Source organism: Anabrus simplex, chromosome 1, assembly GCF_040414725.1.
Source record: "Anabrus simplex isolate iqAnaSimp1 chromosome 1, ASM4041472v1, whole genome shotgun sequence".
Lineage (NCBI taxonomy): Eukaryota > Metazoa > Arthropoda > Insecta > Orthoptera > Tettigoniidae > Anabrus > Anabrus simplex.
In genome coordinates this window covers 1,561,105,745-1,561,126,290 of record NC_090265.1, presented here as the reverse complement: position 1 = coordinate 1,561,126,290, position 20,546 = coordinate 1,561,105,745, and the positions used below count along the sequence as shown (strand labels likewise).

Below are 20,546 nucleotides of genomic sequence, written 5' to 3'. Positions count from 1 at the left end.
GGTCATTGCCACGACTGGAATTTTATTGATTCAAATTCTATGTAAAAATGTAGTGTAAATTAAGTTTTAATGCTCTTTGATTTCCTAAAATCTGTACAATTGCTTGAATATAGTTACCACAAAAGTGTGGATAATAATAATAATAATAATAATAATAATAATAATAATAATAATAATAATAACAACATACCGTATTGTACTACAGACCACAATGTGACATTTTATAGTGGTTAGTCACAACCTCACGAAATGGATTTAAAAAGCCAGTAGACAAATATAAGTACAGAAATAAGCCTCTATTACACAATATCAATAGTTCACAGATATTCCGCATTTTACATACATAAAGTTCTGTCCTCGCCCCGAGGTGGTGCAACTCTTTTCAAGCAAGCCCTAATGAACATGAGCTGCATGTACACTCATGTCAATCTTAAGTTTCTGTCTGTATTGGAAATCAAGCCCGAGCCCAGGACGACGGAAACTAGTGGTGCTAACCGTTATATTACACAGGTGGTCGTGATCATATTATAAATACAGACATAATAATTTGTTGGCAACGTTAAGATGTTCTGATATTTTCTCCTCCCGCAACATTTTTGATAGTGTACATTCGGTTTCAAAATCTGGAATTTCAATTGGTCCAACATCAAACCTGTGCCTTTTTATCAGAAAAAGGTCCTTTAAGCTCTTATTATTTTATTTCTCTTTCCCCGCTTTTGAAGTGCGAGGTCGAGACCATTCACAGGGTTGATCAGTACGCGAGGTGACATGTTCTGAGCAAAATGTATAAATAACAGCAGAAATATTCTTTTGCCAAAGCCTCCCTAGCAAGATTAACTTATGCTAACATAACGTATTAGAATTAGAACAAATATATTTTTCTGAAGACAGCGTTGTTGAATGTGTACATGAACATTAATCTCGTTATAACCACAAATAATACATTAATTACTATGTTGCCTCCATCATGAAATGGTAGTGTATCTACTGAACCAACATTTTTCTCTTATCATATTTGCAGTTATTCACTCTGTTGCTATTTCCTGCGAACAGTTTTTCTTTAAAATCTAATACACGACTACTTTCTGGAAGTTCGGAATACTTTCGCTGCTTGTTGTTGCATAAGACACTCTGAAATCCCACTGTTATTATTTAGTCATCCGTGGCAGCATGCTGTCTGACGACAGAGATATGTACGCGGTGATCGCATTAACTTACAGTGTTTGCCACTCGCAGCACAGCGGTGCATTTTTCTTATCAGCGCACGGAGCCTATAGGATTCAGATCCGCAGACCTTGCTGGCCAGTCCATGCGATGAATGTCTTCCCCAGCCAGAAATTCATCCACCAGAGCACCGCGGTGCGGTCGGGCATTATCGTCCATTAAGAGGAAGTCTGGACCAAATGCACCTCTGAAGAGTCAAACATGTAGTCTCAGTACCTCATACCTGTATCTCCGAGTGTTAACAGCGTTCCTCAGACCACCCATGAAGATGTGATGCCGCCCCACAGCATGACGCCACCACCACCATACTAGTCCCGTTCCACGATGTTCCTGTGGTTGTATCGGCTACCTGGTTCTCTTCAGATTATTGAGCGACGGGAATCGTTCTGCAAACTGAAGCGGGATTCATCTGTGAAGAGCACATGCCTCCATTCATTCATGGTACAGTTTCAATTTTGACAACTTCACAGTAAACAGGGCTGTCTCTGTGCTGGAGTGAGCGGGACGCACACCGCTGGACGTCAGGCAAACAACCCTGCTGTTCTGAGCCTTCGGTACACAGTTTGCCAGGAAACAGCAACCCCTGAGACGGCTGCAAGCTCCGCTGACAATTGTCTTGCAGATGCACTTTGATTTCGTTGGGCGGTTAAGGCCAGATATCGGTCCTGCTGTGGGGTAGTTACCCTTAGTTGACCTGGTACTGGTGTACGACTAACGTCTCCTGTGTCTCGAAATCGTCTCCAAAGCCTGGAAATGACACTTTATGGCACATTCAAGGATACAGCGACTTCGGTCTGTGTCTGGCCTGCTTCCAGGCGGCTGAGTATTCTACCCTGCAAAACAGGGTCCAAATGGCATCATTGTACCATTATGTTGTCACGTTCACCACAAGGCTAGACTCCGCACACTATAACGGCAAACACGACTAAGGGAACATGGGGCACAGGCACTGGCTGTGTTTATCTTGCGGTTACGCCGTTAGTCAAAGCAGGGAACATTCCTTTCCTATACAGAATGAACACGTAAGGTTGGTAGGTGCATTTGTTGTGTGATTTGCGGTCTATTTCCTGTTGCTCTGCTTACTCGTAACTTATGCTTAACTTTTGGACACTAGTGTATAATTTAATCATGTGTATAGATAAATAATAACAAGGTTAGGATGTCATGTCTGTAATTAGAGCCTACATTGATAGATATGTGTTTAGAGTCTTAAGAATGATTTACATTATATTCTCGCGAGTGATTGTTTATGCCAATGATATAAGGGAATAGGTAGTCTTCACCAAATATAAGACAAACCCAAGTTAGGAAGTGTAGTAAAGTGTTAATAATGTACTAATGAAAACAAAGAATCCCAATTAGCCATGTTATACTGTACTATATGTGAAATGTTAATAAGAGGGATAATTTTAGGATCTTCGATACACAATGCCAAGTGATATTACGATATGCAGAGGTTATATATTACCGTAATAAATTAGGATATGCATTAAATATGGAGATAATGGCAAATTGAAAACATGTTAACGTTATTTCATAGGATATTGGTCTAATACTGTGAGTAAATGGAAATAAGGTTATTTGGGTGTCAGATAACATAATATACATATACAGTAGTTGAAATATATGAAGGAATATGAAGTGATATAAGGTAAAATGAGTTATGATGAAAACATAACGGTGTTATATGTTGTGAATGAAGAATTTGTTGAATGAATATGTAATATTACGATGATAAAGATATAAATTATTTATTTGAAGAGTAAGGAAAGGAATACTGATGCACAGCAGGATCATATATGTTTATTATACAGTAGCAGTATTAAAACCTACAACCTGTTCTCCAGTCAGTGACTGGCTCAGGAATGGAATGAATGAAGCCCGCATCTTGCGGCGAGGATGGGAATTGTGCTGGCTGCCGAGGCCTGTCGCACTCCTCTGGGGCAATGATTAATGACTGACAGATGAAATGAAATGATATTGGAGAGTGTTGCTGGAATGAAAGATGACAGGGAAAACTGGAGTACCCAGAGAAAAACCTGTCTCGCCTCTGCTTTGTCCAACACAAATTTCACATGGAGTGACCGGGATTTGAAGCACGGAACCCAGCGGTGAGAGGCCGACGCGCTGCCGCCTGAGCCACGGAAGCTTCACATACAGTAGCAGTATATTGTCTGAGAATCCATATCCTAGATTAATGGTGACGTGGTTATACATACATATACTTACAGAACGTCATTATAGGATGCTAAATGGTTTTATTTTGTCACCTATTCAATACATATAAATTTTACATTTACATTTACATTTTACATTTAGGAATTTATATGTATTGAATAGGAAACAAAATAAAACCATTTAGCATCCTACATTCAGTATCTTCAATACGGACAACAATGATTTTTATCACTTGCAACGTCATTATAGGTCGAGATCATCAAAAAGGAATTCTTATAAGAATAATTGGCTGTGCAATTGGATATTTTAACTTAATATTACTATTTTAAAATAAATTTTTTCCCAAATAATGATGGCATAACGGATAATTACTATCATGTTGTGTGATAAATATAACTGAGAGTAGATACTAAGTGTCTTCAAATATGATTTTCCCTAGGCAAGATACTTAGAATAACTCGCACATTAGGTCATTTATTAATATATTTGGTCACATTTGAGAATCTTATCATCCTGTTAGACACACCCAATGATTATTTACATTAAAATGAATTGATATAAAGTATGATGATGGTTAACATAGTAATTTTAACTTCAACAGAAGCAGATTTGTGCTCTCTAGTGAGAAACTTATCTTTTCCAGAAGCTTATATTGAAATGCTACGAAATAAAATATCAATCCTGTGTTGACAAAACTTGTCCTAAGCAAAGTTAATGAAAACTAATGTAAAACAAGGATACATGTATAGAATGATCCTTCAAATCGATACAACCAACAATTTCCCATGTCAAGATTCAATTTAATTTTTAATGGATTTTTATTGGATATAATTAATAATCCATTTCAAATGTGATCTATTGTAAAAATAGTGAAAGATAGGAGAGGCAAAAAGCCAAATTGCATAATTGATGTCAATTATATGAGCACAGATGGCTATTACCTATGAGAAGAATGAATATTAATCAAATTTTTAACTTAGTTCTCACATTTTACCTTTTTCATCCACTTAATTCTCACTGTCTTGAATAAATAAGATTAATTAAGGTTAATATGATGTGTTATTGATGTTTTCCATAGTAACAAAGATCAACTTAGATTTAAGCTTGAGCCCTTATTGAAGTGCTCATTTAATTAATCAGTCATCTATTCTATCATATAGAGAATATTCCATTTTTTATTAAATACTAGCTGATGTACCCGTGCTTCGCTACGGAATTCTAGGTTTGGTAGTGTAAACGTTGTGAGCAAGATTGTATTAAGTTGCATAGCTCTTAACGTTGTCCTAGAAGCACAATGGGCAAGTCACCAACGTCTTTTTTCATATCAAGACTGGGTTAGGGAATTTTTATTGTAATGGTAAGCCACCTTGCCTACCGTCGGTCACAAACAGGTTGGGGAGTTTTCATTATAATGGCAGACACTCACTCTCCGCCTGCCTTTATAGATTCTCAGAAAGACTCTCTTAGTGGTTTTCCCAACTGAAATGAACATGGGTAATTACAATGACGTCGGTAGGAATGGTGCGATTAAAAGCAATGCCTTCATATGAAATACTCGATCAAATAAAAAACCACACATTTTCTCACTTTTAACAAATAGTACTACGCTGCTGAACTAACAGTCCAAAGCTACAGAGCAGGAATGACCAAGACGCAGACATCCGTGATCCATGAACAATCTTTGCCCTTTTTTTGGCGGGGGTGTGTGTGTGTGTGTTCAAGTAGTGGATAGTCCCAGGGCAAAAACTACGCCCGTTTACTTATCGGCTTCCTGGCAGTACCCGATGAGTCGGAAAATCTCAATTCACCACACTGGCGGGGTAAAGAACTATCTGATGTGGAGGCAATTTTTCCTCCAAGCCAGAGAAGAAAGCACATCTTCGCTGCTAATTAGGAATAAAATTAATGTAGATTTAATGAAAGTGGAGAGGAAGAAGCTCTTCCTAAGAAACGGCTCTTTTCAATATTGAATTTTGAGTTATTTAGTGAATTCTGGTACTATAATTTGGAATAAGGCTAAATTGTAATTCCAGACCAGTTCATACTACTCCTACTACTACTACTATTACTACTAACTGAGCTTCTGACTTAAGTGCGCACACTGCTCATTCAAAACAGCGCGTCAGAGTAGGTATCGAATAGCTGGCATACTATGATGAGCCAGTGTGTTACGTACCAGCAGTATCAGAAAATGTATGAACCAGAGCATTGGCATGCTAAAGGAGAAAGTTATCTAACTCCTCAGCTATTTCCCGCCAATATTCAGTTAGGCTGTAATCCCTCTATCGGAGTTGAATGACAGCATAAGAGACAAAGAACATTACAACAAACAACGGTCAGTGTAATGTTATTGTTGATCTATGTTACGCGCTTTCGATATTGTAGGCCGTCACATTATTAATTGTCTTCTGGTTCTGAAATACCACTCTTATCATAGTCGGTACGGTAAAACTGAATAAAACATAAATGATCGGAAATTATATTCTCTATAACTTTTGTTATGTAGTACTTTTCCATAGGACCAAGAACATAGGTATTTAAAAATTACATTTTAGGTGCCTCCCCCTAAACTACCATTTCACCCAGGGTGAATAACATTGTTTATAGCTTAAACTGTAGTTTCTTATTCCCCGACTCTATATACCGATTTTTATTAAATTCTGTTTACCCATTTTGTCGGGGCTCGGCGTTGATATGGACTTAGCAACAAAAATCCAAATTCATGAATATCTCTGTTATCATAGCCGGTATGATAAAAATGCATAAGACGTAAATGATCAGAAATTTAATTTTACATAACTTTAGTTATGTAGTATTTATCGATATGACCACTAATAATATAAATATTTGAGAAGTGAATTTTAGGCCTTCCCCTAAACTACCATTTCACTCAGGGTGAATAAAATAATTTATAGCCTAGATTGTAGCGGCTCACCCCCTGACTCTACATACCGATTTTTATTAAATTCTCTTCAGCCGTTTTCTCGTGATGCGTGTACATGCATACATACATACATACATACATACATACATACAGACAGACAGACAGACAGACAGAAATTACGGAAAAGTAAAAACTGCATTTTCTTGTTACTGTGGGCATGATCGATACAGAAATACCATTCTTTTCAAATTCTGAGCAATGTACAGACAAAACTCTTATTTTATATATATAGATAGACTAGTAACTGGCAGGGAACATCCACATTCAGCAGTACATGTCGCAATTTTTGCGGGGAGCTTGGAGCTTGGGTTTATTTGCTCGCCAGCTAAGTTTAGAAGGAGGAATTTCGACATGACATACACAAAGCAGAACAAGGAAACAATAGAACTCCAACGGCCAGACCAACGGACAATATTTCTGAGGCTCGGCGAGAGGCTAGAGGAGCTGTAAATATACGTTTGAAGGAAGCATCGGGTATGCGATGTGTTGAGCTAATGAAATGACAGACACACAGTCAATTTGGCAAGGCATCGGTCTATCCGAGTGATGGCCCCGATCGAGGATACAACGGCGTCTTAGGGGACGAATTGATTAAAGCGATGTAAGCATGGGCTAGCTACCCTATTATTCAGCGAGATTCTGTGCAGGTAACATCGACAGAAGTATTATTTACGAGAGTGCGGGTCAGAATTTATGTTTCATGATCATGTGGGGACTTGAACTTTAGTTTAGGACACTCAGTCTGCATTTCAATTATTCAAGATGTTAAACTTCAGACAAGGGCTTTTATTTTTCAATTTCCGGAGGGAAGAACAGTTTCCAGATTGTCATTCAATGTTTGGTAGCTTGCCGGTGTAAACAGATTTTACGAGGATATTAATTTCAGTAATTTCCAGTCCTGCATTTAAATGGGAAATATTTGAACTAGTTATGGGATTAGATAAGAGAAGTTGTTCCGCGACTGAATGAGAACTGGTTTCACGGTCAGCGGAAATTACCCCGGCTGTAGTATTCTAGTAACGTTAGCAACCACTAGTGTCCCACACAGTAAGTCATCAGTCCCACAACACTAAAGAACCAACCACTAACAAGAATCGTAACACAGTTCAACAGCCCCAATTTGACCAACAAACCTCTACAAAATTTTTCAACAACATAAGTTTCACAATCAACTTTAGAAAATTCTGTCATTCGGAAGAAGAAAACAAAAACAACTATTCAACGTTCTTTTTCCAAGATATCAAACTCAATTACAAAAACATCTAATTTGAAGCAAGGAATATCATCACCCTCTTTGCATCAAAATCACATCAATGTAGCGATTGATGGCCCATTATCATTTCAGCAACTCACATGTTGACTCACAACAAATCAGGTCAACTACAAGCATCTGTTGAACTACATGTCAACACATTCTCGCCGGATTAAACTATAAACAACTTATGAACTGTTGACTAATAAATGTTTTGGGCAACACACGCCAACGTCAAATAACAACATTGGCCCAGCACTTGGAATGTTTTTCCTTCCCATTTTATATTCAACATTGAACCTATTTTATATTCTTTCTACTATATATTAGCTTGTCAATTTCCTTCTAGATAAAGCACTGACTAAGGCTTCAAGCCATCAATTATGTTACAATCAAATGACATCTCCTTCCTTAAGTGTACTACGTACGAAGTTATCATTGTATTATCATTGTAATGTACTGTATATTCAACATTGAACCTATTTTATATTCTTTCTACTATATATTAGCTTGTCAATTTCCTTCAACATCAAGCATTGACTACGGCTTCAAGGCATCAATTATGTTACTTACAATCAAATGACGTCTCCTTCATTAAGTGAACTACGTAGGAATTTATTGTTGTATTAGAGTTTTAATTATTTCAGAAATATTTTTATGATGAACTGTAAATTTTATCTTACACACATCATTTTCCAACATATTTTAGAATAATCTTTAACCAAGTACCTAGTAAAAAATAAGGTTTTGATACTGACTGAGGATGCCTCATAAAAAGAGGCAAAACATGTCTCATATTTTAACAATGTTTTAACTCGTATGTTAACATTTTGTATTGTATTGAATAGGTGGCAAAATAATTAAATATTTTCTTGTATACATTATATGATACTTTCAATAGGAACCAGAAATTATTTTCATTACTTGTAATACTACTGCATTCCATGCAAAGCAATTATTATTATTATTATTATTATTATTATTATTATTATTATTATTATTGTGAAAAGTCTGTTCGAAGAAAAACAGCATATCACTCACTACCACATTTGATATAATGTTAAAGTGGATTATTAAACACTTGTTGTGTAAAGTCTCTGAATATTCTGTTATTCACATCACAATGTTAAAGTTTAAGTCGAGTTCACTTGAAAAAATCACTATTATGGCTTCTAGCATACATGTAAATGTTAGTCATACAAGCCTTCTTCAATATTTATAAGTCGCTCAATGGGGCTCAACTTACTGAAAGTTTATTAGTACCGTAGCGCCGGAATTATTCTATGTTCCACAACTCGTACATCACTAAGACATAATCTTGCCCTGCAGGCTGACTCCGTATCATGCAGCAAACCAACATCGTAGTGTTGTCGGTGTGAGCTGCCGCGTCAGGACCAGGAGTGATGGCCTTTTATAGAGATCTAGCTCTATTGATAAACTTAACCATAACAGGCATTTTATTTGATCCTGTATTGACTTATCTAAATCTATTAAAGAAACTATTTTAAACAGATTCTTTGATAGATTTAGATCTTTTTCTTTTTTTTTGCTATTTGTTTTACGTCACACTGACACAGATAGGTCTTTGGCGACGATGGGATAGGAAAGGCCTAGGAAGTGGAAGGGAGCGGCCATGGCCTTAATTAAGGTACAGCCCCGGCATTTGCCTGGTGTGAAAATGGGAAACCACGGAAAACCATCTTCAGGGCTGCCGACAGTGGGGCTCGAACCCACTATCTCCCGATTACTGGATACTGGCTGCAATTAAGCGACTGCAGCTATCGAGCTCGGTAGATTTAGATCTAGCTCTGACATAATGTTTTATAAAATCTTGAATATCTCCGGAATCCCTGGATCGATTTTGGAGAAATCAACGCGAGGAGGCGTTTGAATTGTGCACTATAAGATGCTGTTGTTTCTGAATCGATACCGCAATTTATTTAGGATACAGTCCGGCTCCATGGCTAAATGGTTAGCGTGCTGGCCTTCGGTCACAGGGGTCCCAGGTTCGATTCCCGGCAGGGTCGGAAATTTTAACCATAATTGGTTAATTTCGCTGGCACGGGGGCTGGGTGTATGTGTTGTCTTCATCATCATTATTTCGTCCCCATCAAAACGCACAGGTCGCCTACGGGAGTCACATCAAAAGACCTGCATCTGGCGAGCCGAACCTGTCCTCAGACACTCACGGCGCTAAAAGCCATACGCCATATATGTATATTTAGGATAGAGAAAATGTTCTTGCTTGGATGTTTCCAGAACGTATGATGCAACCTGTCCTTGACACAGCGCTGGCTGTGTGATGACGACATTAGCGTTGTGTGGGTTGACTACTTGCTTCTGAGAGACTTTGTTAGTATCAGTGCTGAAAATACATTCTCTAATCTATATATATAAAATAAAGAGTTTTGTCTGTACATTGCTCAGAATTTAGAAAGGATGGCATTTATGTATAAGTCATGCCTACAGTAACAGGGAAATGCACTTTTTAATTTTCCGTAATTTCTGTCAGTCAGTCAGTCTGTCTGTCTGTATGTATGTACACGCATCACGAGAAAAACTGCTAAAGAGAATTTAATTAAAATCGTTATGCAAATCGTGTCTTAATAAGCCGCTACAATCCAGGCCATAAATAATTGTATTCACACTGTGTGAAATGGTAGTTTAGGGGAAGGCCTATAATTTAATTCTCAAATATTGATGTTATTAGTGGTCGTATTTTAATGAAAATTGGTACGCAAAGTCGGGGAATAAGTTGCTACAATCTAGGATATAAATAATTGTATTCACGTTGAGAAACATGGTAGTTTAGGGGGGGGCCTAAAGTTTAATTCTCAAATATTTATGTTATTCGTGGTCCAATCTTAATGAAAATCGGTATACAAAGTCAGGGAATAAGTTGCTATAATCTAGGCCATAAATAATTTGATTCACGCTGAGTGAAATGGTAGTTTAGGGGAAGGCCTAAAATTTAATTCTCAAAAGTGGTCCCATCTTAATGAAAATCGATGGAGTGCAAAGTCGGGGAATAAATCGCTACAATTTAGGCTATAAATAATTCACGCTGAGTGAAATGGTAGTTCAGGGGAAGCCCTAACATTTAATTCTTAAATATTTATGTTATTAGTGGTCCTGTTGATAAATACTACATAACTAAAGTTATATAGTATTAAATTTCTGATCATTTATGTCTTATACATTTTTACCGTACCAGCTATGATAAGAGAGATATTCATGAATTTGGATTTTTGTTGCTTAAGTCTGAAACAGCGCCGAGTCATGAGAAAATGAGCGAACAGAATTTAATGAAAAATGGGTATGTTAAGTCGGCGAATAAGAAACTGCAGACTATGTTATAAATAATTTTATATGACGCCCTAATATCACAGAATCGAAAGAAAACTAAATATGAAGGCCTACAATATAAAAAGCTCATAAAATTGATCAAGAATAACATTACATTGACCACTGTTTGTTGTGATGTGCTTTGTGTCTTCTGTTGCCACTTATCTCCGATAGATGGCATTACTGTTGTGTACTGAGTATTTGCTTTACGTCACACGACGCAGATAGGTCTTATGGCAAAGATGGGATAGGAAAGGAAGCAGCTGTGGCCTTAATTAAGGTGCAGCCCCTGCATTTGCCTGGTGTGAAAATGGGAAACCATGGAAATCCATCTTTACGACTGCCAACAGTGGGGTTCGAACCCACTATCTCCCGGATACAAGCTCACAGCTGCACGCCCCTAACTGCACGGTCAACTCGCCCGGTCGTACCGTGAATAACAGCCTGCCTGAATATTGGCGTGAAGTAGCTGGGAAGTTAGATAACTTTCTTCTTTAGCATGCCATTCCTCTGGTTCATAAATTTTCAGATGCTACTGGTACGTAACACACCGGTTCATCATAGCATTCGAGCTATTCAATCCCTACTCTGTAGCACTGATTGGAATGAGCAGTGTGCAAACTTAATGAAATAATGGCAGAGGAGTGTTCACGGCTATCTGCGGCCTGGTCATTCCAGCACTGGGACTCTGGATTGTCAGATCGGCACCATAGTACAGATCAGATATAAGGCTTTTCAGGCTTTTGCTCTATTAACCAGCATTTCGTCTTAGGTCTGACACTAGACTCATCAGAGTGGGATGTGTCAGACCCTACCCACTGACGCTGGGGTGTATGCAGGTGAACTTATCAGAAACGCTGGTTAATAGAGCAAAAGCCTGAAAAGCCTTATATCTGATCTGTTTTTTGACATGCTCTATTGGTGAAAAATATTTAATTCCCTCCATGGGAACTAAGAATTTCCAACCATAGTACAGTCCGTTAAAAGTGAGAAAATGTGTGGTTTTTCATTTGATTGAGTATTTTATATGATAACATTGCTTTTAATCGCTACATCCCTACTGACGTTTTTGTAATGACCTATGCTGACTTCGGTTAGAAAACCACGAAGACAGCCTTTCTGAGAATCCCGTAGTGAAGCACGGCTACATCAGCTAGTACTTTATAAATTCTTTATGGCATATTTTATTTAAGAAATACTTGATGTACAGTAAATCGCAGTGCAATATGAATATCATGTCAGAGATAAGGACAAGAAAGCACTGAGCATTGATCATGACTTCTACCTAACACGTGCACTTAATTCAAATGAATGTAAAGAGCCTGACTTTGCAATGTGACACATGTTCACCAGGACTGCGGCCCATTGCTTCCATTACATGATCTGTGGCCAAAGAGGATTTCACCAGCTGCTGTATAAGAGCTGCTACTGTACTTTCCGAGGACAATGATATCAACAGTATAATATACTAGTCTGCCTCGCAACGACTAATTCACAGGCATATTTTTCTGCTATTATATCTAGACAGTATGTTTAATAATCACTTAAAGTACTGTAAAACACCTTTTTCTTTAATAGAAACAATACTAAAATAAACTGGAGTAAATAATTTTATATACATGTATTCTAGTAATATGAGAGCTACTTATGAAAGGTTCTAATAGGGCCAACAACAATTTTTAAAAACAATGATTTTTAGAAACAGGTAAAATCATTAAATCCCTAAATTCTAAGTGGCATATAGCACAAAATTATTCTTCCTGGTTCATCTATATTTAACAGAGTACTGTAAACAAATTTCTTTGTATTACTCAAATTTAGCAAGTAATATGGGAGCAAATATTCTACAAAATACTAGACAAATCTCTACTTACCTAGCTAATATCATAAACTCCAGCAGCTACCAGCTGTCTAGACAGCCAGTCCAGACCATCGTGGAGGCCTGTGCCACTCTGAGCATCACAAGCTTGTATGTGCCAGCTACGGCCACAGCAGAGTTTGTAGAGAGCAAACTGTTCTGTCAGTTCTTCAATTGTTGCACACCCAGGTGCATCCTGAAAGAGAAAAGGAAGTTGTTTCTTGAGAAGAATACGTTTTTGATGAAGAGAACAATCAACATGAATAATTCGCTGGTTTTGTTCATAAATGGTTCCTTTGTCCTTAGTCAATATCTTCTCCATCTAATACAACACACATTCTGACTGAGTTTTTAAAATCGCTTCAGCTACCATGTCTAGGCATTTTTTTATTTGATGCCATTCAGGCTACCTGTGTGTCAATTTACACATTCTATTTTACTCTACCGGATGACACAGAAACGAATCTCTTGATTAATTTTGTCAGATGGACATGAAACATTTCATCAGAGATCTTTTACAAGTCAACACTGTAAGACATGGAGAGTCAAATGGACCTTTTCTTGTCCTTCAAAATCCAACTAGTACGTCTGCTGGGTTTGAACCTGCAATCTTGGGATCAAGAAGCTGGCACTTTACTACTGATTCATCGGTAGAGCCATATGAGTTTACAATACTGGACTATAAGTCGCCATTTTTACATTTTATATACATCTGTCTTACTGGTTTGTTAAAATTAGTGCCAACCTAAATGTAATTACTTTACACAATCAGGAATATACATCAGAGTTATGTAATAAATAAAGTTTAAACACAGTATTTTAAAAAGTATGGGAGGTTCACGAAAAACAGCGCAAATTGCGCCCCATATATTTTTTGCTGGGACCACGGGACACTTTAGAGAAATAAGACACAATCTCGTAAAATGAGGGACGCCTAGTCACCCTATGTTAGCCATATTGAGGAGTTATGGGATTAAGGGTAGATTATTAAAAGCCATCAAAGGCATTTACAGTGACAATTGAGCTACAGTGAGAATTGATGTAAAATAAGTTCTTGGTTTAAGTACCTACAGGGGTTAGACAAGGCTGTAATCTTTTAGCTTTGTTGTTCATAGTTTAACAGATCTACAGAAGGTGGCATAGAGGGATTTAGTTAGGGGGAAATGTAGTAAGTCTTTTGGCCTATGCCGACGACTTCGTCTTAATGGTAGACTGTGCTGAAAGCCTGCAATCTATCTTGGATCTTCAAAATAGGTGCAGTGTGTATGATATGAAAATTAGCATTTCCAGGACTAATATGATGTCAGTAAGGAAGAAAACTAAAATAACTGAATGTCAGGTTGGGAATAAAAAGCTGGAGCTGGTAGATCATTTCAAGTATCTAGGATGTGTGTTCTCCCAGGATGGTAGAATATTAAGTGAGATTGAATCAAGGTGCAGCAAAGTTAATGCAGTGAGCTCGCTGTTCCAATCAACAGTATTCTGTATTTTTTTTTGCTAGCGGTTCAACGCTGAAAGGTAAAAGAAGAATGAGAAAAGGCTAGGATTGTGAAGGTAGTGCCTATAGCCTTTATTAAAGTACAGCCTGCCGTGCCCATATGAAACTCTCTCTACACCTGTCTGTTTTCAGACCAACTCTGTTGTATGGAAGTGAAAGCTGGGTGGACTTAAGGTATTTTATTCATACCTTAGAAGTAACAGAAATGGAAGTAGTGAGAATGGCCACTGTTACAATCAGGTGGGAGCACTGGCAGGAGGGTACACAGAATGAGGAGAAAAGGGCTAAGTTAGGAATTAATCCTATGGCTGAAGTTGTACACATAAACCAGTTTCGGTGGTGGGGTTGTGTAGGAAGAATAGAGATAGACAGGTTACCTAGGAGAATAATGTACTCAGTCATGGAGGGGAAGATATAATGGTACAGAAACTGAAACCTGTACCCCAAGTGTAAAAATTAGCATTGGTAATGGCCATAAGATTTATTAGGATGTATTGGCTTTTACTGGGACATGTGTCTGTTAATATTTATAAGTTGGGCCGATGACCTCAGATGTTAGGCCCCTTTAAACAACAAGCATCATCATCTTTATAAGTTAGACCCCAACTGTATAAGGCATGATCAAAAAGTTTCCATTTGAGGGCACTGCTGCAGCGGACATGCAACGTAGCGCAACTCCGATGCGGTTATATAAGTACAGACATGTAGGCAAAAGGATTAAGTGGCAGTTGTATTGTGCAGAGGTGCATGTGTGAAATGCGGCCGTCGAAATATGGCGACATTATTACCAAATGCATCTAAGCAGGACCGATGTGCCATAGGACAAACACCGGTGGATATCCTGTAATCGTACAGAATTCCAACCCAACATTAAGTCAATATTTATATTTACGGCAATATTTACACCAAGTTATAGGTTATATATTTATTTTATATTTTCAGGATCATTTATTTCATTGTAGGAATACTGTATATATTTATTAATGTATCATAAACATTATTTAGTCATTGTAAGAACTGTGGGTTAAATTGATGGTATTCTGTGGTACCAGAAGTTTGGAAGCTTGGTTAAGCAAGAAAACTAAATGTAGTGAAAGTTGTGTAAGAAGTTGGTTTGCTCAACATAATGTATGTCTCTCAACAGTTTTCAAGGTGTCAGTATGCCAATGTTAAGCGTCAGAATTTTGAAAACGGAGTGCCACATGTGAGAGAAATGGAAGATGGTGATTAGCTAGGACGAGAAAACTATGTGACTTGAAGAGTTTATTTTATGGCTGGTTTGCTAGAAGGTTGGTCTTATTGGTCTTGATTAGTGGAACTGTTGTGATTGGTTCGTTGTCCCATTTGAAGTGTGTGACGTTTGGTCCTACTGAATGTTGCTCACCTCTGGAGGTCTGGTTGGGAAGTCTGACAGGCTTATATATCATTACATGTCACATAGAAGTCTGCTATGAAGTGCTAAGACATTATACTAACCTGAATATAACGTGAGTACGGTTTCATTGTGAAAAACGACCATGAAATTGTCAGGAAAGTTATCGGCGAGTTTGGCGAGCTATGGTGGTATATAACCTAAACTTTGAGAGGGTGTAGCAGGTTAGGCAGCTGAGGTACATGATTCAGCTATTCAGGCTAGTAAGATATTGTGTAAATATGTACAGTTGAGTTTAGTGTGTCAAGGGACAGAGAAAGTCCTAATATAATGTTCCATAGCAAGGTGTTGTACCAGCTAATTTAATTCAGTAATTATGTTGTGTAAATTCAGTGCTGATTGTAAATAATAAGAGAAAACAGTGCATTTCTTATATTGTAATTTGTGTTGTGTTATGGAGGTGTTATGCTATGGGTATATTGATTTGGTTCATTTTAAGTGTATTTCTTGCATTATTGTTTGTTGTCATCTGTTGTGAAGGTGGATGGTAGCCTATTGGTATGCTAAAGGAATATTGAGGAGGTTAATTTTGAAAGTATATTTATATATTTTAATTCGCTGTGTGTCATTTCAGAAAAGATTATAACCTAGCCAGTATATCCTCATACCTTTTCAGTTCAACAAGTTGTCAGGTTAGGTAAGCAAGTCAGGATACCATCAGCCTATGACCCCACTCTGGAAGATATATTAGTCTCATGCTAAGTTCATACTGTGTATCATCAAATACACTGGCACCCAAACAGTTTTTCTTTTTCGGTAGTTGTGTTCTGTAACATGGTATTAATTAAGTACAGTAAGTGTAAATGTATTGGGGAGTCCAGGAACCTGTAGATGCCACTTGGGTGCTACAGCAGTTTAGGTTTCATGATGATGATGATGATGATGATGATGATGATGATGATAACCGTGCCCGGTCAGCTTACGTGGGGGTTTAGCTCTGAATTTAGTAAGAGCTAGGCATAACCCTGCGTAAGACACTGGGGTGGGGGCCCTCAACCCCGACACGGCGCGTCCCAATGGCTGATAGGGGAAGCTCCTGTAGATATGCAGGACAGGTGTGAATAAGGCATCGCCAAATAAGCACCCGCGGATCAACTGAGGTGTCAGGAAAAATGGTCAACGGCTTCAATGGCAGAAGAGGACATATCCCAATGGCAGAGAGGGCGGAAGAACTGATCCAAATCCTCTTTGCGTCTGACTTGCAGCAAGCGGCAAAGTGGTCAGCGTCTGTCTCCAATGGAGCGGCTGAACATCACATCACCTGGCTGTAGGTTATAAAAAGCAAAAATCAACTATGAAGAGTTCTAAAACTGTGCCTCGGAAAATGCCGCTGCCTGGGGTACACCAGGGCATCTCTGGAGCCACCGCTAGAGATGACAGCATGCGAGCCGGTGGTGGTGGGAGCGTAAGCTGCTGGCCTCCCATCGGGTCACCTGAACAAGCTACAGTAGCTCAAGACGAATATGGCGGAACACAAGAACCTGATTATCATACCACACCTGGTGCGAGTGCTTTTGTGCCAAGTACGACCTCTTGTATCAGTAAGCCCAAAAAACGCATTAAATGGAACGATATGAATGAATTTATCATGCGGACATATCTTCGAATAACTCGTCTTGAAACTGAAATTGCAGGATATAGGCAACAACTACACACAGCCTTTACAAATCAGTACCCAACAATGAAAGTTACTGAACAGCGCATTGCAGATCAACGAAGATCAATCATCAAGAACAATTTGATCCCGGGTCCTGTTCTAAGTAGATTTAGACAAGAAGTAACACAAGAACTCTTTCCACATCTTGAAAGTACCGAGTCTGACTCAACGGTTAACAGTCCACCTGATACTGATATAACAGTACATACAAGTACTCCTGCAGTGATACTTTCAGATAACTCTGACCTCCATGACAAGACACATGTTGAATTCTACAAGGCTCTTCTAGAATATTCTGGTACCGATCGTACACAACGACCCATACTGCCAAGGCAGCAAACATCCAAAAAGTTTGGAAAAATCATTGAAGATCTTAATTCGAAAGTCTTGCCAGAATATCTGAAAGAGCATCAGACGTTCCCTAAGTACATACTGCTATATACTGTGCAGCACTTGGCGCAGTATGACTGAACAATGGAAAGCCATTTTTGCCTAACAATAAGTCTGTCAAGAAAAAATTGAGAGAACCACCTTGGGCAAAACGCCTGAAAGAACGCATCATCCAAATCCGCCAGGACGTGAATCGCCTGCAGCAATACAAGAATGGAGTAAGAGGGAAATGCCTAAATAACAAAATTATTCGAATTCTGAAAATCAGTTCAAGGCAGAGTCTTGAGGAACCTGGAAGCACAGTACTACAAGAAACCCTCGACACCATGAAGCAAAAGTTGACCGCATTATCCAAGCGCCTCAAAAGATACCAAAACACCACAGAGAGAAAATCACAGAACGCAATGTTCGAAAGAAATGAGAAACAGTTCTACAACAATCTGAACGTGAGAACACAAGATGCAGCACAAGATGGAAATACGCCCAGCGAAGAAAAAATTCACAGCTATTGGTCGGGAGTATGGTCGAACCCATTAGAGCACAATGTGGAAGCCCATTGGATCAGTGAACTGAAAGACAGAACTAATGAAGTGAAGCATATGGCAACCAAGGCTGTTGAGATCAGAGAAATATAACAGAGCATCAAGAAACTGCAGAACTGGAAGGCCCCAGGCATTGATCGTATACACAATTATTACTACAAGAAATTTACATGTACTCATTTCCTTCTGACTCAACATTTTCAGAAATTTTTAGACAACCCGGCAACATTCCCAGCTTTCCTGTGCACTGGCATCACATATCTGAAACCAAAGGATGAAAATCTGCAAAATCCAGCAAAGTATCGGCCTATAACATGTCTATCTACTCTATGTAAGATATTTACATCTATAATAGCCAACAGAATTCTGAAACACTGCGAGGAAAACCACATCATTGCCAAGGAGCAAAAGGGTTGCAAGAAGAATACCAAGGGGTGCAAGGAGCAACTAATTATCGACACTGTGGTCCTGGAACAAGCACACCATAAATCCAGGAACCTATACACGTGCTTCATTGACTATCAAAAGGCCTTTGATTCAGTACCACACACTTGGCTCATACATGTTCTGGAACTATATAAAGTTGACCCCTCAATTATTCACTTTCTGAAGACAGTAATGGCAGACTGGAACACCTCATTTCACGTTTCTCTAAGAAACTGCAGTGTTGCAACAAGACCCATACCAATACGACGAGGGATTTTCCAAGGGGACTCACTGAGTCCATTATGGTTCTGCATGGCGTTAAATCCACTATCCTACCTACTGAACACAAGTGGGTATGGATTTAGCATTAAGAATAAGCGAGAAGAGCTATTCAAAATCAGCCACCTACTCTATATGGATGACATTAAGCTGTATGCCTCTACCAAACCCCATCTCCAACATCTCTTCTCAATTACCAAGACGTTTTCTTCAGATATTGGCATGCGGTTTGGATTGGACAAATGCAGAACCCAAACTGTCATCAGAGGGTCCTACTCAGCACAAGGGACACCTTCTAGTTTAAGCGACGAATCCATACAACAGCTGGAGGAAGAAGAAATGTACAAATACCTCGGTTTTCATCAGAGCAATAATAATACCAATATAATGGTCCGTTATTGGACATTATAAATTTTCCAGCTAACTCATTCTTGGTTGCCTGCGTTTCGCCCTCGTGTGCTAAGTTAGGCTCGTCAGTTGGGACTTAGCACACCACCCAAGACGCAAGGCTAGTGCATACCGTGGAGGCCACTGGATAGGCTATTTGAAGCCACCAGCAAGCCTATGCAGTGGCCTCCACGGTATGCACTAGCCTTGCGTCTTGGGTGGTGTGCTAAGTCCCAACTGACGAGCCTAACTTAGCACACGAGGGCGAAACGCAGGCAACCAAGAATGAGTTAGCTGGAAAATTTATAATGTCCAATAACGGACCATTATATTGGTATTATAAATTTACTCATTCGGGAAAAATATTTTAGGTTCCCTATGGGAATCAACATCTACATCATTTCATCAGAGCACTCGTATGAAACATGCCGACATCAAGAGAAATGTCACGCAGCAATATATAACACGTCTCAACAAGGTACTATCATCAAAACTGACAGCTAAACATCTTACCAAAGCAATCAATACGTACGCCGTACCACTGCTCACATACTCCTTAGGGTATCATAAAATGGACCCAAACAGAACTTCAGCAGTTACAAATGAAAACAGCAGTTTCACTCACCCGGTACCATATGCACCATCCTAAATCTGCAACTGAATGTCTTACACTTCCGAGATCAGAAGGTGGTAGGGGCTTCTTATCCATTGTCAATTTACACAGCAATCTGATATCAAGTCTAAGAGAATATTTCCACTCGAGAGCTGATACATCGTGTCTTCATCATGCTGTTTGCAGAGCTGATATAAACTATACACCTCTCAATCTGTCGTCGCCAGAAATGCCTGTTTCTACCCCACCTACAAAAGAGATGAATATGGCCAAGTGGAAGCAAAAACCTCTTCATGGGAAATACCCCCATGAACTGGATCAGCCTCGCATCAACAAACCTGCGTCGCACGCTTGGCTGACCTACTCCGGTCTTTTCCCAGAAACAGAAGGATTTGTTCTGGCCATCCAAGATCAAGTAATTGCTACACGGAACTACCGTAGATTTATCATGAATGATCCAACAGTTGTCTCAGACAACTGCCGCCGCTGTTCCAGAACTACAAAGAGCATACAGCACGTCA

The 20,546-nt window shown here is 38.8% G+C and overlaps 1 protein-coding gene across 1 annotated transcript in view; it reads right to left on the bottom strand.

Annotated features, from left to right (window-relative positions):
- Positions 1-20,546, bottom strand: part of LOC136858519 (E3 ubiquitin-protein ligase TRIM23) — a 218,119-nt gene that overhangs the window by 20,063 nt on the left and 177,510 nt on the right. Inside the window, exon 10 of the mRNA XM_067138121.2 lies at positions 12,818-12,997. Coding sequence (XP_066994222.1) covers positions 12,818-12,997 — 180 coding nt within the window. The remainder of the gene's footprint in view (positions 1-12,817; positions 12,998-20,546) is intronic.